The 26,402-nt window shown below is 36.4% G+C and overlaps 1 protein-coding gene across 2 annotated transcripts in view; it reads left to right on the top strand.

Moving 5' to 3' along the window:
- Positions 1–26,402, top strand: part of PTPRN2 (protein tyrosine phosphatase receptor type N2) — a 622,129-nt gene that overhangs the window by 213,770 nt on the left and 381,957 nt on the right. The window contains exons 5-9 of one of the 2 annotated variants that reach the window (XM_085227026.1): positions 237–399; positions 13,671–14,145; positions 21,222–21,476; positions 22,844–22,884; positions 24,375–24,748. In XM_085227026.1, the coding sequence (XP_085083152.1) occupies positions 237–399; positions 13,671–14,145; positions 21,222–21,476; positions 22,844–22,884; positions 24,375–24,748 (1,308 nt within the window). Of the gene's footprint in view, positions 1–236; positions 400–13,670; positions 14,155–21,221; positions 21,477–22,843; positions 22,885–24,374; positions 24,749–26,402 lie in introns of both variants that reach the window. The other variant, XM_085227025.1, reaches the window with a different exon arrangement.

The raw sequence follows: 26,402 nt of genomic DNA, 5'->3' as shown, positions 1-26,402 counted from the left end.
AGTAGTGCCTGTTTTTCAAGCTGTGTTGTTTTCTTTTTTTTTTTTTTTTTTTTTAAGCATTGAATTTTCTGTATATTTGTGGTTTAAAGGCACTTTAAAAGTGTCTTTTTTTGTTATTGCTAAGAACTCCTGAATAGAACTAATTTCAGTGTTTTGTTGTATAAACAGTGACTTTTTTGTCAGGCATGCTGTATGTTATGCAGGCTGATGATATTTTATTTGCTTTTGCTGTGCAGGATTTTGGAACAGAATGAAGATAATGAAAGAAAATCTCATCTGGAAAACGATGTGAACTTGGCTGAGTCTCTTCAGCAATATCTCAAATATCTAGGTCTTCTCTCTCGATCAGCAGCTACAAATCTCTATCCAAGGAAGAGGAATGACAAGGCTTCTGTCAAGGTTGAATTTTAATGTAGTTCCTACGTTCTGTGATTTCTTCTCCCATGGATGTTCTTTATTTTTCTGCTTTCTTGTCCTGACACCAAACATTTTTTCTTGGTGTCTCTTCCAATTGATTATCATAACAGCAAGACCTCCTCAGATGAACAATCAGCTTCAGTAATATAGACCATAGCGCTCTTCTTATCTGGAACATTTTAACTTATGTAGTGTCTGACTGCATATTAGAAAGAAGGGAAAATGGTGTGAAGTTTGTAACATCTTCACTGGCTGATCTGAAGCCCTCGTTAAAGCACCTGAACCCTTCCTCTAAAAAGAGCTGGCCAAACTGCCCTGCCAATTGTTTGTGGTTTTTATGGTGCTTAGAGTATAACTAATAAAAATAGTTTGTAGGTTTTGACAATAAATCTGATCAGTTGTGCCTCAAAAAATTCCTACCTCTTATTGATCATAAAGGATGCCTATCACGATCAATTAAGATGCAGATGTCTACATAATAAATACAACTAGAAAGGGAAATCACACCTGTTAAATCTTGGGTATCGTCTATGTTAAAAAAACAAAACAAAACAGGAATGGTTATTTGAGAAATGAAACAATGGTTTTATTTCCTAGAAAAAAATCTATTGCGTTCTAAGACTGAGCTTGATAAAATCCTAAAAATAACTGGATGAAGTGGATGCATGTGACAGGTCCTCATAGCCCGAGGTGCTTTGCTCAAAAAATGCACATGTACAAACGATGTTGTTTTAAAGAAATAGGCTGCTGTTTTAGGGACCCTTTCAAAAAAAAAAAAAAAAAAAAAAAAAGTTATGGGTTATTTGCGTGAATACAGTCTAAATGCAACAGCATTAGCTAAAAAATTTACCTAGTATTTAGAAAAAATCAGATGATGAAAATATGTCTAAGCCAAACTGCTAGTTTTTTTTGAAGAACTAACTCAGAAATATAAATCTACTGCAGTGTATCTACATCAGCAACATTCAACAGCAGTATAAGTCGTATCAGCTATTTACTTGTGGGATATCTGAGACAGTATTCTGCTCAGAAGCTGCAGATTTTCAATTTCACTGCTTGGCATGTACAACCAGGTTACAGTTTGTGGCAGATGCCAGTGGGTGCTTGTATGGAGTAACAGAAACTTACAGGCAGTGCTAAGGCAGCTTTTGGGGGTGGGTGAGTGACCACCTTTGGGATGCTTTGCCCCAGGTGGGCAAAGTGGTACCTGCGGGTGCTGACTGCAGTGAGGATGCCCTGCTTTGAGTCACTGGCTTGAGAGTAGAAAAACCTTGCCCAAGAAGTATTTCAGAGGGTCTGGTGCTGTCATGCAAGTTCATAAATAATCCATATGGCTGAGACCTTCTGTGTGGAAGCCTGCTGTGATAACACCACCCACCAACCTTATCAAGTGTTGCCATGGAGATGGATACTCTGAAGCCTGGGGGAGTGGGACAAAGACAAGAAAATCTGGAAATGAGACATGTATAGAAGCAAACTATATGCTTTATTTACTAAGAAGAATCTTAAAATGCAGACATTGAGTCAGACATGTTAGCTATAATTTTAAATTAAAAAAAAGAGAGAGAAAAGAAAAATATCTTAAAAAATAGTAATCATGAATTTTACATTATCCTGTAGAAGCTGCCCTTTGCTCTGCAAATCAGATGTGACTGTTATTCTTTATAAAGAAACAAGAGGGACGCAGTGTTTGTACCTTGATTCATTGGGTCACGATTGGAATAACTTTAAACAAAATAAAAGAGACAATGTTTGGTCCTCCATGAAGCAGAAAAAAATGTCAAAATCAATGACTAGAGATGAGCAGGAAGGAAAGTAACTGCAGAAGCTGCATGTGATATGGTCATTCCACCTATAGTTGTAAGTAACTACATTAACCACTTCTGTTGCATGTTCAACAAAATGTCGATGCTTTATTTTGTAGTTCATATATCAACCTACGTTATATAATTGTAGCAAGCTCTTATCTTTTTAGCTTTCTTGCATTATTCCGATTAACATTAAGATTTAATACAGAGGCGCTTTATCTTGCTTAGAATTACAGCTTTAGGGCCCTTGCCTTTCTTACAAAATCATTTTCTTTCAAGTATATATTTATCTCCCTTACTTCATCCTTGCTGTCAGAGAGCAGGAAATGTAATGCCACTCTCGTTGCTTTGATACTCCACCTTCTATGAAGTATAGCTGAATCCTGCAGAAATGCAGTGCTTCTAGGCAGACTCCCAGAGTGGGTTCTGATTTGTTCCAAAACTGTCATCAGAGAACTCTAGCCAAAAATAAAGAGAGAAAGAAAAAAGGAGACGGTTTAAAATAGTTGTTATAATCAAAAAGTTTTATTTAGTATCTTAACTTAGGTATGTTTAATAAGACTGCTTTATAAACTTTCGGTCTTTATTTTTTTCTACCATCTTCCACATGCATATTGTCAGAATAAAGCTATAGGGCTTTACAATTACCAAGCAAAGAGCATCTATACAGTTATGCACAAAGCTGTAAAATGAGGTACAGCAAAACTTAAAGCAAAAGATCGCTTCATATTTCTCATGTTCAGAATACTTGATATGACAGTGACAGAACTAACAATATCAAGCTTAAATCATGCAACTTTACCTCTTATAGCAAGAGCTTCTCTGAGTGGATTTTGAAGCACTGAGATAATTTTTTTCAGTACTGGGACATTATCTTCTGCAGGCTGTAATCTAGCCAGCTGATAATTACTCTGCCTGTGGATAAGTAACAGTAAATGGGAAGATTTTGTGAGTTTGTTTCCTGAGGATTATGGTTGTAAAGAGCATTTCTCTTTAGTTCTGCTGGAAAGAGTTGTTCAGAAAATGAGCACTTGGTGGCATTTGTTACTTAAGCATTAGCTAGTTGTTGGAGTTTTTTTCTTTTTTCTTTTTTTCCCCCCACTCAGGGTTAATGGAGATTTTACCATTCACAAAATGCTGCATTATCAGTCTCTGTGATTCTTTTCTATTAAACCTGCACCCGGTATGGAAAACAGCATACAGCCAAGCACACAAACAGTATGAGAGATCTTGATTTATCTCATCTACTGAAGCAAGAAATGCAAAGGCATCAAGTGACGTGAATTCTTCTGTGCGTCTCCCCGCCAGTTAATTAAAGCAAACAAACCCAGACCTGAAAAAACACTTTCTGCTCACTAGAAGCATAGTTTTGCCAGGTTATAAGGGACAGCACAGCTGATATTACTAAAGCCATCCAGCTGTAGAGGGAAATCTCACTTGCACTGATGCTGCCGGTAGCCCTGCTGCTGGGCTCTGTGACCACTAAAGCAAAGCAAAAAGATAAGGATGGAAACAAGTGCTGCTTTTGTCTACTTTTCAGCAGCCAACGCAATAGGTTGTGGTTGGTCTTATATGTTTTTGAAAAGTTTTAATGCAGACAGTTAAGTAATTACACATGATTTCAATTATACTGCTTTCATCTGACTGAGATTAAGTTTTTAGTCATTGCAGAAAGAGAAAAGACTTGAAATGTGATCCAAGCATACTTAAAAGTCTCAACTCCAGAAGGAGAATAGAAATAACTCAGCTGGGTTAGCTTACTTTTTCTTCCAACTACTATTTTAACATATTCTCATGCTTTGAGATAACTTGACTTTTGAATTTTTAAAGCCTCAGGCTGGCAAAGGTGCTCTGCTCTGGTACTGTAGGACTGCAGTGGGTTTGTTTTAGATGCAAGACTGTGCACCTTGTTTCTTGCTCTTTTTCCTCTGGGCTCCAGAAAACCTTCTGAATAGCTATAGGACTAAGAAAGTTGTCTGCTATACTTGTATTAAAGTTGCATTTCTTGTTGTAGGGGTCTCTGTTTTATGGGTTAGTGTTTTAGGGATAGAAGAAGAAAGTTATTGCTCTTATTCCCTCAGTTTGACTTGACTTTAGAAATCCTTAGAGGTGGGGACTACGTGCAACTAAGCTCTTTCTTAGGCTGCTGTTCTTCTTAGGCCATAGTACACAGTGTAGAGAGAAAATTGATTAACTCAGAGTCTTTAGAGAATTTCACTTTGAAAAGAAAAAAAAAAATCTTTCTTTACATTAAAGAAGTAACTAATAAAGGTCTCTGAAGAATCACAAAGAGGAAAAGAAGTAGAGTGTGGTTAGTGGCAGCAAGCAATGGCTGGTTGGTAGACCAGCAGTACAGCAGTGCTGAAAAGAGAAAAGATGCAAATAAATACCCAAGGCAGAGTCAGTTTGCTGCAATCTCAAAGCTTGCAAAGGTTAGGCAGGGCATTTGGTAAAGCTTGTATTTCAACCCATGGTACAAGGAGGAGTATTCCACTTTCCCCTTTCAGGGGATTGTTGGTTAAAAATGAGTTATTTGATACTTTGTAATTGATCTCCTGAAAGAACTAAGATGTGTGATAATTATTAAAGGGATTATTATTTGTTTTAGAAAATCAGAGCACACATATGCTGACAGATATACTCTGAATTTATCTACAAACAGTGATTATGCTGATTAACTAGTAAGAAATTATGCAATCATTGCTCATTTTAATCTGGAGCTGTAATTCAAAAAAGCAAGACCCTTATTTATCTAACATTGATTAAAATACAGTACTGAATGAAGATTGTAAAAAATTGATTTGATGGCTGACTGCTGAAAAGCAAAAGACCTTTCTGCAGTGCATACATTTAAATTCTGCTTGTATAAATGTTAAAGTTAATATTTCCTATATGTGAGATTCTGTACAAGGAAGAAAAACGTAATATACCCTGTGCATAAACAATTAGGTAAAAATATCAGGAATAATTGATAGAGGTGTACCACCCTGAAGCTACAGAATTTCCTGCCTATTGGCGTATCTATACAACAGCCATTAGAGTTAACATCTGAATGTCACAAAACATTGATGTACTTATTTACTTAATGCACTTAGAAAGTAGGGTAGAACTAATATCCCTATTTCACAGAATGATTAGATGGCTTTTCTAAGTCATGGAGGAATTTTTTTGGTAGAATGCAGACTTAAAGTTAAACCTCAAGTGAGTACTTCATCTGTTTGATCATTTTCCCCTTCATGGATCTTTTCAGTTAAACAGAACCATTAAAGTCCTCTTATAACAAAGTAAATCAACAAACAAAAGCTCACAATAATTGGAGAATTCATTTAGCAAAATACCAATGTTTGTGTTAGTTCAAGTCAGCCTAAGCTCCTTTTACAAACAGTGGAGAGAAAAGGGAATTTCCAAGTTATATATAACTTGAAATACATAAATAAATATATATACACACATTATGAATGTGTTATGAATATGCAAATACATGAATTTACAGCTATCTAAACATATAAAATTAGACACTAAATTCAACATCTGAATGAGTCTGGTGTGTATTTCAGATTTTTTGGGGAAGTATCCATGCCTTTGAGGGAATCATGGCTAGAAAGCCTAGCAAAATTACACGCAGGCTCTTTGCACCATAAATACAGACTTCAGTGATCTAAAATGACCTGTGACTTAATTTTTTAGCTTAATAATTTAGCAAGTGAAGATTCTAGTGCCAGTACCATGCTTTTCAAGTCTTAGAGCTAACACCTGCCTATACCTACCATCTCTGGATTTGCGTATAATGGCATGGTGGCAATTCTGTGACTAACACAGAAATCCTAATCCCTTATCAAAACGTTTGTCTTGTATAGATTAACTGTTTGTACAATAATTGGAAGGTGCAAGAGCTATAGAAATGGTATTAATAAATGATGCGTGTCAGATCTGGGGCTTTTTTTATTCATTACTTTCTAGTAATTATCTAGTAATTACTAAGGCATTGATTGATAATTTAAAAATCTCAAAAGCTGAATGATTTCCTTCTTTTTCAAATTCACCACTTTTTCAAAATTAGTTCTTTATTTTGCTGAATACAGTGTGTTTGAGGCTCTTGTTTCTATAATTAAGAAGATAGTGGAGGTCATACAAATTTAAAAGTATCCCATATTTAATCTTAGATCACAGTAATTAAATAAGAAGGTAGAGTTCACAAAACTTCAAATCTTGTTTTATTTAACATCTGTGAGTGTGTTTGTATATAAATATCAGGACAATTGAACTTTTTTTTTTTTTTTAATTGGATATAAATACCCTCCAGCAGTCACGCAGCAAGTGGTCAGTTGCTTTTGGAGGGATTGTTACAGGCATGAATCCTGCAGATCTCTTCATTTATATTTCTTTGGTTAAAGGTAGTCTCTAGGCTCATATGTTGAAGTTATAAATACGTTGGATTGGTGTTAATGTGCTCAACTTTTGGCAGATGAAGATTTTCATGTTTCTATGTAAATCATTTTTAGATAATGAGTTAGCTCAATACACCAGCATATGCCTAGAGAAAATGTGTTTAAACATCTTTCACTGAAACCTTAAGTAACAGGCTTATTGACACATGAGCAAACTGTTCTCAGACGAGGGAGGCTGACAAACCCAAGTATATCTATCAGCACTCATCACCATTCTGTACAATTTCGATCATCCACTGGAGGCTGATTGTCACTTCATTGGTTCCTGTTATTAACGTGAGGGAGTAGACTAATCTGGTCGCCTGACAGTGGTGAAGCTGCTTCTGCTTTCTGTCCCCACATCAAGTCAGAGGCTGGGGAGAGCATATGCCACATGCATCACAGGACTCATGGTCCAACTCTGGCTCTGGCTTTCAGATCACCGTAGGCACACATGGACACACAGTAGACATCTTCTCACCTAGGAGAACAATTAGAAGTGGAGTTTACTGGGGAGGCAGGACAGACTGCAGTGGAGTGGACATATGGAGAATGTTCAAACAAGTGTACTGGTCAGCCTGCTTACACACACTCTTTCTACACCAAAGGTTTAGTTTTAGAAATGTTATTCTATCCAATGGAATCCCAGAATCCTATAATCATGCAATGACTTGGGTTGGAAGGACCTTTAAAGATTATCTACTTACTGCTTCCCTGCTGTGAGCAGGGTTGCCACCCACCAGGTCAGGCTGCCCAGTGCCCCATCCAATCTGGCCTTGAACACCTCCAGGGATGGGGACATCCACATCTTCTCTGGGAAGCCTGTGCCACCAACTCACCACCCTCTGAGTAACAAAAAAATCCTCCAAAACACTAATGTAAATCTCCCATGTTTAAAGTTAAAGCCATTCCCCATTGTCCTATCACTATCAGACCATTTGAAATTTGGACTCTCTCCTGCTTATAAGCTTCCCTCAAACACTGAAAGGCTGCAGTGATGTTTCCCAGAGCCTTCTCTTCTCCAGGCTAAACAAGCCCAGCTCCGTGAGTCTTTCTTCACATGGGAGGTGCTCTAGATCTCTCATCATCTTTGTGGCCCTCCTCTGAACCCGCTCCATAAGTTCCATGTCTTTCTTGTGCCGGGGGCTCCAGACCTGGACACAGTACTTCAGGTGCGGCCTCATGATGGCAAAATAGAGGGGAACATTCACCTACCACCCTTGCCCTGCTAGCCACCTCTCTTTTGATGATGTCCAGGATGCAGTTGGCCTTCTGGTCTCCAAGAACACACTGCTGGCTCATGTCCAGCTTTTTGTCCACTGGACTTCAAAAGTCCTTCTCCATAGGGCTGCTCTGGATGAGTTCTCCCAGTGAGTATGTAATCTGGGATCATCTTGACCCAAGGGCAACACCTTGCACTTGGCCTTGTTGAATCTTATTCAGTTCATGATGGATGGAGATCTGTCAGAAACAGAGAGAACAAACAGCTAGCACGTTCCTCAGCAGAAAAAGGAATGGCTACTAACGATAAGAATTATTTATGCAGGAAAGTCTGTGTAGCTAAGAACATCTCAAAGGAGACCAAGAATGTCTGGGAACATTTGAAACTTAAAAGTGAATTTTTTAAATAGTTACTTATACATGAAAGAAACCAACATAGTTATCCTCTCTTTCTTCTTTATTTTAGAGGTGATTTTGTTTAAAAATGGTAGAATATGCTGCTCACAATCAAATCTCTGCCACCGGAAATTACAGCAATGTAGACTGGTGAATGATATACAGGCAGACCTCCAGACAATCCTGTTATGCTGCAGTTCCACAACCAGAATTAGGAAGCAAAGTCATCACTAGTTTTGATCAAAGGAAGCTCTGAGGAGCCCTTTTGCTTGATCAAGCTTTTGACACTGCAAACTACAGGATGTTAATTAACAATCTTTGCCATCTTTACTTCTCTGATGTAGTTCTTAAATGGTTTCAAAGCTGTTGTAATTCTCAGGAAGAAAATATGAGATAGTTACAGAAAATTATTAGTGAAATAATAGGCTTTACGAGATGACTATCCGCCTCTGTTGCCTTAGGCTTGTGAATCTGTCAAAAGACCACAGGCCTGAGAGCATCCCATTGCTGGAGAAGGCACTGGTTTGGCCTCTTTATCGCTTTCTGGGTTACAAAATAATCTTCCAAGTTGTTGGTTTTTTTTTTTTGTTTTTTTTTTTTAATGCAGTGATTTCTTGCATGATATAATATTACTGTCTACTGTAAGTGAAAAGGCTGTTATAAATTCGTGGAAAATACTTTTCCTCCACTACTGCTTGGAAGATTGAATTTTTTTCTTTGGCTTTATTTGTTATTTTCAGACAAGCATTAGAATGAATTTATACATGTAACTTCATGTCTACAGCATGCAGAGACTTGTAGAACAGAGATTTCCCATTCAGCTAGCTTGAAGTCTGCTAAGATACCCTCCTCACAGTGCAGCACTACTCGGATACACCAGCTCACAGAATTAAAGCTTTGTTAGCATAGGATTGTGCAGAACAGTCTGTGTGGACGCAGCTCTACTGCTTACTCAGCTCCAACTCAGAAACTTTTGCACTGTAATCCACTCCACATGACTGGTACAGACCTCAAGTTTCATTGTCAGCTGGATTTTCTCAAGGCAAAGGTAAATGGAGGTGTACAGACCCACAGCCCACAGTGTCCCTGTGCTCTTTGTGAGATGGGGGCTCACATGAATGTGTGCGGTTTCCCAAGTAGCAGGTTGATACAAGGCAAGTGCATGCTAATAGGAAAAGCTAAATTTCTTTCCCTTCACACAGTAAGTTCAAGTATGAAATCATTTTATTTTTGGTAGCCCTAGGACACTGTTGATGAGAGACAGCCTGGTACTTGTGTTTGTTGGTTGTTTTTTTCTTTTTTAATTTTGGAGAGAGTACTGCCACTACCTCATATAGCCACAGTAAATAATGTAGGTGGAATCATGGTCCACCAAATTTGGGTGGTAGCAAACATGAATTAATACCTGAAAAAAAATTCAAAAGAAAAAGACAAAATGAAATTGAGGGAGGAAGATATTTTTTCCTTTTTGTATTCCTAAAGAATTTCTTTCAGCATATTTCCCTTTAAGATTAAGAAAATGTATTCTCAAGAAATGAAGTATTTTGTTATAAATTTAATTCTATTACTTCTGCCCTTTGGCCAGACATTCAAATCAATCTGCCCCTTGGTGGATAAGTTGCACAGTATTTATCTGTGCCTTATGATGTATGTATCTCATCCTGTCCCTTTTTTAAATTACTTTTTTGTTAAACAAAACATATAGTTCATAGACTTAGAGTGCATTTGCAGGGTGTCATTTAATGTGCCCTTCTGTGAACTTTCATACAGAAAATGTCAGTTACTTACATTGCTAAACCATACAAGACATCACCCTAACAATTCAATCTTCAGAAAGGTTAGTGTATATAAGGCGGTTGATAATGTGTGAATTATTGAGATAACTTATTTGAAAGGTGGTGAATGGGAAGAAAGTCTTGTGAGGTGGAGAAATAAGATCATTTTTAATTGAGTGTTCTTGCAATTCAGAATATTTTTTAAAAATGTTGTATTACTGACATGAGATTATTGAGTACTATTTTATCTGATGAAAAAATTGTTCATGATAATAAACTAAAAGAAGGTAGATTTAGGCTGGATGAAAAGAAAATGTCTTTTACAGGGGGGGTGGTGAGGCACTGGCACAGGTTCCCCATAGAGGTGGTGGATGCCCCATCCCTGGAGACACTCAAGATCAGTCTGGATGGGGCTCTGAGCACCCAAAGGAGATGTAGGTGTCCCTGTTCATTGCAGGGGGTTGGACCAGATGGCCTTTAAAAGTCCCTTCCAACTCCAAGGAATCTATGATTCTGTAATAGGGAAGTGCCTGCTAACAATTATGTATGTACTGCAGTATTATTTCCTAGTTCTGCACATCTCATTTAATGTTTTTTCATTTGGTTGGTTGATTGGTTGTGGGTGTTCTTTTTTTTTTGTTTATTACTGTCAGTTTAATCAATGTAGAAATGAATTTTCTTTTTTACACTTTTCCTAGTCCCCATTTTCCTGTTCTTCATGATGTTAGCAGGGTCTCCAAAGGCACCAACTAGGAAATTGTACATATTCTTTTCATTGGCCATGGGTTATCCCATCTAACTTTGAAATAAGTGAGACTAGCAGTATCCATGTTCGGAGGCTAGAGTGAAGAAAACCTTCCTTATTAATAATGTAAGATGTAAATTGTCAGTGAACTACACATAACAGATGTTTTCCTCCTGTCTCTTCCTGTAAAAAATAGATATTTTTTTCCCCATGCCACTTAGCAAAGTCTCAGAGTCTAGCATAATTATCCATTGCTGCACTTTTATTTGTATTTTATCTTGTGTATTTCTGTTTGCACATACGTTTTTGGTGCTGTGTTTTATCTGAGATGGCAAACAGCAAGGAACAGGTTTTTTTTCTTTGTTACCCACGTTGAGGATTGCCATACAGCTGTGAGAGCCCTTTAATTAAGTCAGAGTGAGCTACATCAGATGGGTTGGTAACTGAGTGCCCTGTGAAGACAGCTGAGCTGTCGATGCTGAGCTTTAATTAGAACTTTTAATATTTCATCCCTACTGCCCGAAGTGTGACCTGTCAAGCTGCTGAGCGGCTGCCCCCTTCTTAACAAAAGTGCAGCTCTGAGCCCAGGGCTGATTCTCACATATAAAGCAATTTGTGTACAATCACTTGGCGTTTCTCTTGCATTTTCTTTCAAGATGATCTTGTCTGAAAAAGCACAGGAAATCATAGATTTGTTAATGTTAAAGACTGTTTGGACTTGTTAAATAGCCCATGAAAAGCCACCCCACATCACCTGACCCTGATCTTTCACAAGTAGTTTGAAAGAGTCTAGCAGCTATGCTTTCCTTAAGATTTGGTTTATTAGTAAATCTTCAGAAGCAAAACAGGCGACTGGATGCAGGAGAAAGATCTCAATTAAAGCATAGTAACATGAGATGGATTTAGCTGATTCCATGTTCTTCACTGTTTGAATGGGGAATTTCCTCCTTTCCCTTTCATGTTTTCCCTGCATTTATCTCCAGACAGTCCTCCAAACATTGAAGAAAGGAGCATGAAGTGGGTAGGGAATGGAGATGAGGTGTGTGTGAATCATCTGCTTTGTGTTATCCTCTTCAGTTCCTTCTGGGCAGTATCATTAGAATTAATTACACAATGCAAAGACCTGTTGGCACTAGGAAATAAATACACACGACTAGTAGATTTTCACATCCAGGCCTTGCCATAAAGTATGTTAGATAGTATTCATTAAAAACAGTGATTTTTGTTTTTCAGTCTAAATTCTACTTGTTGCTCTCTTCTGGTGTGTACAGTTTCTGCATGTCTCTGAATTTATGCTTCAGCTCTGTCTCAGTCCCCAGTTGGTCTACTGTTAATGCAGAGACACCAGAGATCTGCTATGATTCACAGCAGTGAGAGCTGGAATGATTGCTGTCTGAGGTGCTTTTTCTGACCCTTTAAACAAAAATCCACACCAGAGATCCAGGATGTATTCTTCAACGTGTTGCAGTACATGGTCATGGAATCATCTGTTTGAGTTGGAAGGGACTCTTAAAGGTCATCTAGTCCAATCCCCTGCAATGAACAGGGACACCTACATCTCCATCAGGTACTCAGAGCCTCATCCAGACTGACCTTGAGTGTCTCCACGGATGGGTGAATAGTGTTCACCACCTATCTGGACAACCTGTTCAGTGCCTCACTAGCCTCTTTGCCAAAAACTTTTTTCTTATATCCAATCCGAATCTTCTGTCTTTTAGTTTGAAACCCCCTTGTCCTTTCACAACAGACCCTGCTAACGATTGAAGGAATAATGAAGAACAGTTGGAATAACCATGAACATAAATAAGTCTCTTTGTTCAAATTGGCATGCAGTAGGGAGTGAAATAATTTAGGATAGTAGAACTGCTTTGTCAAAAAGACAAAATCTTGCCTTCAGGTTGTGATCATAACAAAATGTTTTGTTTAGGATTAGATTACAGTCTATGTAATAGTAAATAATGTTTTTTTGTTGTTGTATTTTATTTTTTTTTTAAGTACTGAATAAAGATTAAAGTGCTTAAGGGGCACTTAGAATTTGTCCTCAAAACTAAATTTTTTCATCTACAAAAAATTGGTCAACAAGAACAGCACAATTCTTGTGATTCTGAATTTCCCATTGTGACCTTTGAAAATCTGAAACTGAGAACAGAAACTTTCATGGCTGCCCACTCTTACCAGTTTTTTCAGCATTTTTTTCTAATTAAAATGTGGCTTTAGGATAATTGAACCATCTTGTATATTTTTCGTTTAATTTACTGAGTTATTTTATTTAAAAATAATCAAGAAATTAAAAGCTTTTACATTTCGTTATATCCTTTATATTCTTTATATCTTCTTCATATTCTTTATATCCTTTATAATGGATGCTCTGATTACAAATTTAACTTAGTCAAAAATTCAAAGATTGAATTTTAAACAGAACAAAGCATCTTTTATATACAAAATATTTTTTATATTTTCTCAGTGTTATTTAAGAGATGACATTTCTGTTTTTTGCTTGAAGGTTTGCCTAAGAAACAAAAAATAAGAGTTATTCTCAGAAGTCTATTAAAATACAAAGGGAAATTGATTTCACTAATTTTCTTTATCCAGCTGAATGCAAACAGTGCATACATCATTAACATCAAGTTTGAATTTTTTCTCTCTCTCTCTCTAATCTCTTTCTCTTGCTTTAATAATCTAATGAATTGTTTTGCAAAATTTTTGCCAAGCTGACAGTGCCTCTTTGAGAAAAACTTAACAACGTGAGATTTGCAACCCCCCTACACCTTACAGGTTCTGTTCTTTCTTGTTTTCCTGATGGTTTATACCTGGGATATCAAAAATTATTACGATGAAATACTGACCCAGTCCTTTTTTTTCTACCTTCTGTTCTCTCTAGAGCTACATCTATAATGATCCTGTTAGGTACTACTTGATGCAAAAACCCAAAGAAAGAGCAACTCCATTGGCCCACGCGTCAACGTCTCATCAACAGTATGCTGAAAATCTCCATGGGATGACTTTCAAGCAGCCTCAGCCAGACAAGTTCTCAACAGAGTCAGAAGCAGGGCTTGGCCAGAAAGCTCTGATGGCTGCATTGCATACATACATCACTCAGAACTTGTCAGCACAAAGCAATGATAAAAGCTCTCACAGTAGGACTAAAGGGTCACACGTTTATGCTGATAGATTCTACTCTTCTCAAGTTGGTCCTTTTGATGGAAGTTTTTCCAGAGGAAAAGGAGAAGATTTCAAAATGAATAAACTGTTCCAGCCACAGCCTGCTTCTGGAATGCTGGGGCCAGCCCCCGAGATGCTGAATCATAAGTCTGCTTCCCAGAATGATCCAAAGGACCTGTTGAGGGTAGTGGATGGTAAAGTTGGTACTTATTTATTTTATCTTTTCTGAAGTTTCCCTCATGAACACTGAGCTTTTTTTTTTTTTTTTTTTTTTTTTTTAAATATAAATAGACATTGACATATATCTCCTACTATTGACATATTTCTATCTTCTTACCATAATACTCAGGGTAATAATGTTCACCATTCTAACGACTCTTTTCCTTCAAACATCTACCCACATTCTTCAGCCCACCTTCCATATGCATGCAGATATACATGGCACTCAATAAACCATAGCATTTATGTAACTTGTTATATTTTCAAAGCACTTTTCAAACAATAAGTAATTATGAGTGTATCTTTGCTGTTGCATCTGTTTTTATGTACCACACTATATATATACATAGATACTATAGACGTGCCTAGTTTTGTTTAATTTTTATTTATTTATCTAGAAATTCAAGGACAATTGGTAAAATTCAAAGTTAGACCCAGAAATTAACAGTGACATAATTTTTGGCACAGTACATGTGGAGGGGAGAAGTCTCTCAATTATGCAGGCACACAGTAATACAGGAGTTAGACTTGATGATCCATATGGGTCCTTTCCAATTCAGAATATCCTATGATTTTATATTCTGTAGGATGGAATTAGAGCTCCATTTGGCTGGGCCATTTATTACAACTTATTTGCTGTACTTTCCTTTTGCTCATGCAACTTAGCTATGACTGGATCCTGATTTCTTTTGTATGTGATAGTTTGAAAGAGACTTAAAAGAACATTGAGTGCAACATCTCATAGGACACCATGATGCATTATAAGTGCTGCTTTGTACTGCAAGGGAGATTGTCATATTGTGGCAGATAGAGTTTAGAAAATAATTTTCAGTCATTCAGTGTTTCTCCAAGCTAACTAATAATTGGTGTTATTCCAGTGGTTCATGGTGTCTGAAAAATGAAATAATTGATCCTTGACCATTGCCAAGCACTTACATCTCTTACACTGCATTTACCACTATCCCAATAGATTTACACTTTATACAAGCAGGTTTCTTTGAATCCCTTTTGTAGTTATTATCATCTATAACATTTAATGCTCTTAGATGTCTGGTGTTTTTTGTTTTTTTTTCCTTTTTCTTATTTTTATTTTTATTTTGTAAAACAAAAGCAACAACAACAAAAAAAGCCAGAACACATGAAAACATCAAAGATGCGGCAGGGAAAGATAATGCTTGCAATCTAAAGGATGCTCAGAAGTGAAAGCATTCTTGGTATGGTGCCCAGAGATAATAGGTTTCAAAGAACGAACTATAATGTAAAATCAAATCCAGGTGGCACTGTAAGTCTCTCGCACAGGTTAGACAATTTTGTTGCTAGACTCAAAACAAACTAGGCACATGCTGGTTTCATTATCCTCCAGCTGTTCCACTTCACCTTTCCTAGTAGGTGCCAAGTGGGAAAAAAATGCTTAACACTTAGAGGGAATAACACGTTTCACAATTCATCGGGTTGTGCTGCTTTGACTTTGCATACATAACGTGCCTTGTAGGAGCTTCTTCCATTGCATTAGCTTTTAAATGTTTCTTAGACATAAAATTATGATCATTTGAGTAGGGAATAATATGTATTCCTTCATATTTTTGAGCCACTTAACAGTATTATAAGGAAGAGGTGAGGACAGATACGAGTATATTCATAGCCTAAAGTGCTGTCTGTTAGAATGATGATGGTTTGGACTTAGATTTGCCTGGATAATATCTTTTTCTGCTTTTAACATTTCTCCAGGCTCTCTGATGCTTCAGGATTTCTGTATGGAAGTTTCATAATCTCTTACATTTTCTAAACTATACAACTGTTCAAAAACTGAGCAGGACAGTTGCATGAGCTCAGTTCAGTGCTGCATCTTGTGCAGAATTAGACACAGCAATCTGTCTGGCAGAAAAATCCAGAAGGTACTGAGCAGATTAGCACTGAGAATTGTGGTGAAACAGTGGCAGGTGAGTTAGCTAACAAGGCACCCTGAGGGAGAAATAGAAGAGAAGGAAACGTGGAGTTATTTTTTATCAGATTTGAAAACAGTTACCTTTAGTAAAAGTATGATGTGTGTGGGTGCTGCCTTTGTAGTCACTGTGCAACCTGGGAATCATTAATCTGTATTTTGCACCAGCACTATTTAGAATTTTTCTGCTTAAAATTATTGGTTCTAGTATACTCATTTTTTTTTCTATATTAAGTATTGCAGAAGATATCTCTCCACTGCTCTGCTAAAGTCACAAAATTAGTAATACATATGTTTTTGTTTCTCCAAAAATAGCACATTTCCATATTTATAGAGCACAACTATTTGTTCATGTTCTCTGTCTTGCAAAGCTGTGGCCACCAAACTGGGTGACGCTCAGCTGCTGAGGACAGCTGATGTGTGGAACAGGATGGTGGGTTACAAAAGAACAGTCCTCCCTGTCGGACTGCTGATCGCAAGGAGGAAGCGACGTGTTATGATTTCAACACAGTTACTGCTCCTGCACCACTTGTTGAGGAAACTGACTGTAGCAGTTGCCCCAGTGATGTATGGAGCATGATTTATGTGGTGTGCAATAAAAGCCATTTTTCCCTTGGTAAGTTGTTACTGTTACAGAGTAAGGAGAGTTCAAACGGTGAAGCTGATGTTAAAAATTATATCATCTGTGATATATGTGCTTTTAGGGTCATCACAGTTCTATGGTAAATATGAAAAGCAACTTGCCTTCTTCATTTCAGAAGATGAAGCTGAGGTTGAAGTCTGGTTTGCAGTATAGGCAATCTGAAGCATGGCTGAGCATTGCTGACTTCATTCCAAAAAGGCTGGTGGGAGAATACAGAGGCTGTACAGAGACATGTGCATGCTCAAGCGGGTGCTCCTGAACTGCTGTGCCATTGCAGTAGCCCACTGCTTTTTGATCTTTCTACAACAATATTTTCTGTTTTAGAAAATTCATAATAATTCCTTTCAGTTGTCCAAAGATGCTTTTTAAGTAGATGCATTTATATTTGTGTGTATCAGCCATATCAAATTGCTTGCAAATGATTTACAAAAATGAACCAGTACCATAATATGAAGTGGACACAGACACTTTAACAGCATTTCAGTAAACTGGGAAGACTCTCTGTGTAGACCTCAATTTCACCAGGCTGTTACAGACCTTTTGGTGACTCTTCCTCTCCATGTACTATTAACATGATACTCCTTGTACTTACTACCTTTGGTTGCTGCCTTCTGTCCTCAGCATTTTAATTCACACTTGCTCTTTAAAAGCAGCCTAAGTTTTCACTTACACTAGCACAAGTGTGGGTGTTGTTGACCAGAGTCGGAATAGCATCAACAGAGGAATGGGATGGTTCTCTATAACATTTTTTAATGAAACAGAAGGACTTGCAGTGAGCTAGTTAGTAGTAACTGGAGTACAGCCAGTGGTCATTCGGTTTCTCATTTGATTGCTCTCCATCTTTTTTTTTTTTTTTTTTGAGGTTATTGACGATTATCCTTTGGAATTGGGCTGCAGAGATAATGCTTGGGTAAAGTAATAAATATGAAGAACAGTAGGCTTGGAAAAATGGAATGGAATGAAAGTGACAAGGCTGTATTGACTACATGTTGCTGACTAGCTCAGTGTTTGGTTCTGACAGCTAGCTGCAAAAGAACTGAAACAAGCAAACAAAAATTCAGTAGTGCTACTTTAATAGAACTCCTTTAATTATACATTAACTGAAACATAATTCTGCTTTAAGATTTCTTTTCTGATATTGATCGAATGGCCAGTAACTAGCTTGCATAAACTTAACAGGCAAAAATGCAAAGGAAGTTATTTTTCTGAGGTTTAAAACTTACTTTCATCTTGGAAACCCCAGGTTGCTGATTTTGCAAATTAAAATTCTGAGCAACTTTAGACTTGATTCTGCTACCGAATTCCTGTAATTTGAACTAACTTATCTTAAATGAATGAATATTTTATACAACTTTTACTCAGTTGTTTTTATCCTTGTTCTATTTGCTAAAATTTATTTGAAGCGTCTCCTCATGGAAAACTTTGTAGTATGTTAAACACGGAACTACTTCAAAAGTCTTATTCCTGTATTTGGAAAATAGATAATTGTTCAGAATTCTAAGTAGCATTAGCATTTATTGAACTTGAAACCCAAAAGAGTCTAAATTTAAAAAAAATAGATCCTGAGCAAGTAGGCATGTTTTTGAAACTTCTTCATAAACCTAATTTCTGGGTAAGATGTTTCATAGCAGCTTAAAAATCACAATAGCAGAATGGCGTTTTTTTCAATGTTATGACTAGAATCAGGCATCCTTAGGCTAGGAAAATAAATGTAGGTTCTGTTCTGAAGATGAACAAATTGAAAATGCTTCAAAATTATTGTTGGGAGGTGAGTGAGTGACCCTAAATCAGTATCACCGAATAGTTGGGAAATTCATCTGGATTGTGGGAAGCTCACGTACAGGTCTCCAGTCTGCTATTCCTCTTTTGCCTATAAGGGAATGACATTAATCAATGATGTGTGTTCTTAGAAAAATTTCTTCATTTGCTTTTGTTCTTAAAAGTCATTAGCTCTTCTCATAGACAATTTCCATGACCATTCCACCTTTACAAAGGGGCTTAGAAGTACAGAGGTGGATCCCACATCTGAAGTAAAAATGATACTAAATATTATTCTAGAGGTATTCAAAAAACTTCAAAATGTCATTCATAGATTATTAATTGCTGTACTTCATGGGTTATTCATACCAATGGAGAAATGGATAAAAGCTCTTGAAAAAAATACTCACTGAAATCATTGTAGTTTTCATTCTGTTGTAGATGCACAGATGTCAGGTAGTCAGGCTGTTCCAAGAATAATTTTTCCTACTGCAGTGCACTTGCAGTGTGTTTTTATGCATTTACTTGAAAAGTTTTAGTTTTGATTTTGAACTGGCATATATTCTGTCTCTTCTTTGCTGACTTTATTACTTTTGCTTCAATAATTCAGGTTTTTCTGTCATGTCATGTTATTGGCCGATAGTTCTATAAAACATAAGAACAGAAGTGATACCTAAGCAGCAACAAGACTTGTGTAGTAACCTGGCAGTGCTGGTATTTCTTATAGCTTAATTTCCTGTGTTGCTGCTTTGTGTAATACCCTCTCCTAACTAGCTGTCCTCTATATAGCTATTGTGATTCCCAGGACGGTTTCTTGAATTCAATTTGATCGTGGACTGGAGAATTTGGCATAGATTGTGGGATTTTGTTTTCAACTCTCTCACTTAACATTTTTCCTGTACTGTACTTTTAAACACAACTTCAAACACTCTTCAACTCACAGTAAACCTACAATTTAAAATACTTAAGCTATGTTGGCTTTTATTGACTAAATAATCCAGGAAAATAGAGTTAGTTTAGTTGGTGAGTTATGGGGATTGGGCCATGGTTTAGTGATTGGTGTCTGTAGGTAAAGTTGGTGGTTGGACTTGGTGATCTTCAAAGTCTTTCCTAACCCAGATGATTCTATGATTTTAACATTGTGGGATCAAAAAGAAAATGACAGAAATGTCCAATGTCTTCGCATCTTTTCCCAGTGACAAAATCTGCAAAATCACAGGTGTTCTGCCTTTTCCCTAGAGCAGAAAAGTATCTTGCTACTACTTCTTACCTAATGCTGTGAGAAACAAAACCTTTTATTTTGCCTTTCTTCTTTGAGTGTTTTAATCTTTGTCAGACTGGGCATTAGGAAAAATATCTTTACTGTGAAGGTGCTCACAGACTGGTACAAATTTCCTAGGTTTGATGCCCCAGACCCATTAGTGTGGAAGAGATATTTGGATAATGCTCTCAGTAATATGCTTTATCATTTGATTAGTCTCGAGGTGGTAAGGCATTTGGCAATGTTGCTAGAAAATGTTGGATGTTGCCTTTAGACTGCTTATGTAGAAATTTATACATTCAGCAGTCTACAACTTGATGTTCTTACACTAGTGAAAGGTTTCTTGCATACATATATATATAAATACATATACATACACATACATATACATATAAATTTCTGAAGAACATGACTAAGCAGAACAGAGGCATGACTAGAAATGGTTTTGGGGATGCCAGAGGAAGCCCTTAATTTAGTGTTTCTTTCTCCAATAGAGATTAGGTTGAATTTTACAGTTACATGGAATGGAACTAAATGATATATGCAATCAACAATCAGAAAGGTACCTTTCCTGAATAGCTGCTACACTACATCTTCTAGTTCATCTCTAATATCTGCTGTCCTTGAATTTTCTCATCTTCAGAATCTTTTTCACATCAGTGTTGGTTTTTTGTTGTTGGTGGTGGTGTTTTTGGTTTGTTTGTTTGCTTCCTAAATCTATGTTCATTTGATTTTCTGGGTCTGGACTGTCAGCTTAACATTTATTTCCTTAATATGATTTTTAAGACATTTTCCCCATGCTGTTCATAGCTGACAAACCAAAACAGTGTTTGGTGAAGTTCATTTTTGTCAAAATGTGTACTTTCCAAGACAAACCATTATGATTTAGAAGATTTGTTCATTAAATATGCATGTATGAAATGTTTTTAGTTGAATGGAGCTTTTTGATTGACAAAATATCTGACTGCTTCTTTTCCAAGATTGTATATAGTTGCAGAAACCAAATTGACAGAGCAACCTGACATCTAATAAATACTACTGTATTTGCTGCATTTAGGTACTGCTTTTTGGTGCAGCTTAAAAAAAAGATTGACCTGTGTTAATACTTCAGTTTTTTAGTCCTTTTGGACTCGAAAATGGTGCTGAGTTTGTAAAGAAATGAAAAGTTTATATTCATCTCTGTAGGACAACTTGTTAGGTTGTACTGGCATAGATTCATCTTGCCATAAACTGTAACAACCATTTTTAATACCATGTTTTTTCTGAGGACATCAGCTGACTTCAGTTTATGTATTGGCTCCCTGAATTTGTATGCTCTTCTGTAAAAAAAGACAGTCTTCAAAAAGGAAAAGATATCTTTCAGGAAATACTAAAGATATTTCTGATACAAACACGTATACTTATTGAAAACAGCTAAATCTTGTGCTTATGTTGTTTTGTGATCCAGAAACACTTATTAAAGGTGTACTGAAGGACCTAGAGAAACACCAGGTGAATGTGGAGAATCTCAGCTCAACTGAACTGGATGAGATCGCTGATACTATTGCTAATGCAATTCAGACTGCTGGCATTCAGGAAAGAACAGAAGATGGTGCTGGAAAAACTCGAGAGGAAAAAGCAGAAGCAAAAATTAAGGAAGGAGATCCTCAAGGAAGGGCAGAAATTCAGACTGGATTAATGGAAAACAGTGTTAACATACCAGGTATTGACTGTAAGAATTAAGTACAGTGAAGGATAGTGAGCCTCATTTTCCTTTGTTTTACATTAGTGCTAGCCATTTTTTTAAAATTGGTTTTAAGGAAGACAAAGGGGGAAAGTTTTTGTATTTTTTTCCTCAAAGGCTGCAAAGCATTAGCTTTGTTGTTTTCTTTTTATGATAGATACTTTATTTACCTAAAATACATCTGTTTGTGAACGCTTGATCTTCAAGCTTCACAAACAAGATAAACCTACAGACTTGGTTATATTGAAAAACAAATTGCTTAATGCTGCGTGGTCTAATTTCCCATTCTTTAAAATGAGGTGTTTAAGCAAAAGGATAATGAAAGATGATTGTATTCCAAGAATGTGTTTCAAAATATACGTAGTAAATAATTGAATTTTACAGGTAATCATTCCATAATGTACCACAATTGCTTGGCAAAAGAAAGTCTTAGGTACACGTAGAAAACAACTTGAACCTTTACATGCTTAGGGAACATAAAGAGTTATTATGGTTATTTGCTTCATTCTGGACGTGTATTTCCATGGTGATGCAGATTTAGGAGCTACAGTATATAGCATTAACGAGCTGATATCACAGCAGAACTTAAATTTCCATTTACACATTCTTTACCTTACGAGTGTTATGACATCTAGTACACCAAAATACAAATGACATAAATGATTTTAAATTATTGTCTTCTTTTCCTCCCAAAAGTACGAAAATGATTATAGTGGCAATATACTGAAAATCTCACTAGTGAGAGACATTCTGTTTATTTTAATTGCCAGTTCTACAAAAGATGAAAATGAGCAGTTTTGAGGATTTGTGCTGGGAGAAATGAATAAGTCTTAGTTCATAAACCAAACACCCAACATTGATTGAGGTTAATGAAGTGACTGCATATCATCATTGTAGTTAAACTGTAACATGATTTTGGTAGACAAAATTAAAAAAAAAAACCTTTTTTTTTTTTTTTTTTTTTTTTCCACTAAAATGTGTGAGGGGCTTCTTTTTTCTTTAATGTAAATGCCCATTCAGCCAGTTAGAATAATTTTTGATTTTTTCTTAGATATCAATAAACTGATACGAAGATCAGACACTTAATTAGCAAAATAACACTATTAGATTGGCTCTTGAAGTACTCTGTCTATTGATCTTGCATTAATTTGCTGTCAAACTGAGGTTAGAATAACAATACTGAATTATACAGTGCTCTTTAGTCTGCCCTTTCAGCTTTGATGTCTTAATGTTTAAATTGCATGAAAAGGCCACCAGTACAAACAAAGAAGCCTTAAAGCAGTGTTTGTTTCACGTGTGATGTTTTCCCTTCATAACTGTGTATTTATGCTTTTCACATCCCACAGACAATGGAATGCATGAAGCCAGTGCCAGAACTGACCAAGAGGTAGAGTACCAGTATTTTAATGAAACATTCCATCTCAGAATATCAGGTTTTTATACAGTGAAGGTCAAAACCACATTTTTGAATCATAAAAACTGTTTTGTGTCTTGTGCAGGTATAGTTCATAATCACAGCATAAGAAATTTTTTGTTGATGCCTTGAAATTTTAAATGGAAATTTATCTAAACCTTAACTAAGATGGGTTCCAAAATAGAAGGTCAGGTCCTTTTTTTTTTTGCCTTTATTTCAACTATAAGTGGTCAGAAGTCATAACAGTTTCCAAAGCACAGAGAAATTCAGCTCTTTCCCTGGTTAGTGAATTTGGAGCACTGAGGTGTTCTACTGAAAATACTTTGCTTTCCTCTGCCATATGGCTTCTGGTTCTGGGGAAAGTAAGCATAATTGCTGAGATACCTGGTTTTGAGAAGCAGTTGAGAAAAACATGCTCTCTCTGAGGACACCTATATGTGGGAGGGTTCAGAATTGTTTCTCCTTGCATGGGATCTGCTGTTCCTCAGTTTTTCACTTTACAATTAATTGTTCCAAATTGTTTAGTATCAGAGATGATTCAAAAGTTTTAGGCATTAAAATCTTCCCAAGGTGGTAACATCAGATTTTGGATTCTAATCCAAATAATTTTACTAATATTCCTCATGAACTTTGAATCATACCCTGTAGACTTGTCCTATATTAATCCATTTATTAGGACTGTTTATCATTCTTTTTATGGGTTTCATGGAGCAAAAAGTACTCAAGGAAATAGTTTTTAAAAACTGAATGAAACTTTTCCCGCTATATGCTCTGTCAAAAAGCTGCAACAGCTGGAGTAAAAAATGAGCAAATCCTTTTCTGTTTGCAGTAAAATCTCTTCAATAGCTGTCCATCTACCAAGCAAGGCAAACACACAGGTGGACAATTTGTCAGGAGTTCTAACCACCCACATGAAATTCTTCAGGGGGATAAAATGGTGCATTCATGATTGATTTATAGAGGATCCCATGAATGAATTTATTGGTGACAGTTTGAATAGAGGAGGTGAAAAAAGCGTATTTGACACAGAGCACGAAGTGCCTATAAGCCATCATTTCCTTCCAAGTCCTTGGCTGCAATAAATTTTTATATAATGAATCCAACTAATGAGTTTTTCCAGGGAATTGTTTTGACGTTTGCTCATTTGCTTTTGTTTCAGTTTATTAGACAGATTTTCTCTGAGTGAAGATACTGTGGTATTTGAATAAGAAAATAACTTTAAAATATAAAAATCTTTCACCCATGTTAAATCTATTGAAAGGTGCAGTGGCATAATTTAATGTTCATTTATTATTAATGAATAAATATTTTATTCCTGCATAGTCTTGAAGAATGCAGAAATAAATAAAATGACCATAGTCTATGAATACTCTAACATATCAATATAAACTTGAGGGAAAATATCCAGGTTTTTTCACTGTAACACATTTAGTTTTACAAATAATAATATTCTTTTAATACAGGAGAACACTGCAAAATTAATCAACTTCTTGAAAAATAATGCATTATCTGGAAATATGCCTGAAGACCCAATACATGAAGAATCTACTAAGTCAGAAACCAAGAAATCTGAAGACACTGACTCTTCTTCCTCAGAAGAAATTAATGCTGGTGTGGAAAATGTAAAAAGTGAGACTTTCTCCAGGGAGCTGACAGCTGCAGAGAGCACTGAATCTGACTCCAGAAACCCAAGTGAGACCCGCTACTGGATTAAGAACGCTGTAATGAAGGATGGAAACTCCTATGAACAGCCTGAGAAAAATGCAGGACAAGGCATACAGCTTGAAGTGAAGTCTGCAGAGGAGAAAGAATATGGCTATATTGTGACAGTGAAAGAGTAAGTATAGCAGCCAATTTGAATGACTTTTTAAATGTATAAAAGATGAAGTCATTGCACCTAATGAAATATGAATGCACAAGAAGAAAATGCCACAGGCTTGATTTTTAATACATCTGAAACTGTTTGCTGCTGGTTCAGTACTTTGATGAAAATATAAGAAAACAGTTCCTTTTTTTTTTTTTTTTTTTTTTTACAGTTGCCTTTCCTCCAATGTGGAAGATACTTAGTTTTGTAGATCTTTTACTTAGACTTTATCTTCTCATGTTCAAGTGACCTTCCAATATGTCAGTAAGTGTGCTTATACTTAGGATGTGCTCTTTAAACATTTGACTTGAAAGTGGCCTAAATATCAGTGCCTGAGTCATTCTTTGAAAAAATGGCACACAATAATAAAGCACAATGTTTTCTCTGCAGTTTCATTTTTGATCGGAGAAAAAAAAAAAAGGAATCTAAACCTCCCATATGCAGCTGATTTAGAAAGAAAGACCTAATTATTTCAGGTCATGTCACTAATGAATTTGACATTTCATGCTATATTTTCAAAAGGCAACTTTTTCCACTAGTGATAGGCAGTTTAACATAGGAGCCTTTGAGAGCTTAGAACATTAAGAGTGCTTTTACATCCTTATCCTCCTGTAAGAGCAATGTTATATTTGATTAGCCATCCTAACTCAATTTGTCTGAAAAGTAAGGAATTTCTAGGATGACCTTACAATTCTCTGCTTTTTTTATTGAGAAACAGAGACAGAAAATTCTGTAGCATGGATAGACTCTTTTGTCTGATTCATTATTCGAATGGAAGGCAACAAGACTGTTAAGAGTTCTTGTTTGGACCATACTCTGTTGTTTCTAAACACTTGTAGCTGGGTACCAGAAAGAACAGCTTTCTCCCAGGAGCTGCACTTGAGAAAGATGGGATCACAAAGATAAGATGATACTTTGGGGGAAGAGATTTTATGTAGCACATGGAGGGAGCAGGCTGTCAAGAGGAGAGTGAAAGCTGTGGCTTGGCAGTGAGCAAACATCAAAGAGACAGAGAAAGACAGAGATTTCTCAAAAAGTAGGAAACAAACACCTGCTCTCAGAGATAATGTAAGGAATATATTCATAAGGACTCAGAGGTTACCCTGCAGGAAATAAAAGTTAGTTATCAGAATCGGAAATCCTGAAGGAAGATGCTCACTCTTTGGGAGTTTTGGAGTATCTGCTTTTAGGAGAGTCCCAAATGATTTGGCATCCTCTTACACTTCTGTTAACTTGCTTGTGTGTCAGTTGTTCATCACTTAATAATCAAGTGCTTTGGATTTAATTAACCAGATTAAGCATTTTGCAACTATGAGTTGTTTTCCTATAACATGTTCAGTCTGGCTAACTGGTTACTACTGGAAACTGGAGCCTGGCTAACTATTCTAAACAAGTTCTTCTTAGAGAAAGCTAGTTATTAGCAGATTATTCTTCCAGTCTTTTGCTTAGGTCACACCTTTGTCCTTCAAGTAGTTTGCCAACAGGGCACTCAGGAGTCTCCTAAGTTATTGAAACCAGTTTACCAGAAATTGATGGGAGACTATTTTAACCACACCTCTGTGTCCTACATATGAAAGCTACGTGAAACAGTAGAAACTACTTTTTATCACAGCTCAGTGCTATTTCT

The sequence above is a fragment of the Meleagris gallopavo genome, chromosome 6 (genome assembly GCF_905368555.1).
Source record: "Meleagris gallopavo chromosome 6, MGAL_WU_HG_1.1, whole genome shotgun sequence".
NCBI lineage: Eukaryota > Metazoa > Chordata > Aves > Galliformes > Phasianidae > Meleagris > Meleagris gallopavo.
This window is presented reverse-complemented; position numbering and strand designations above follow the sequence as displayed.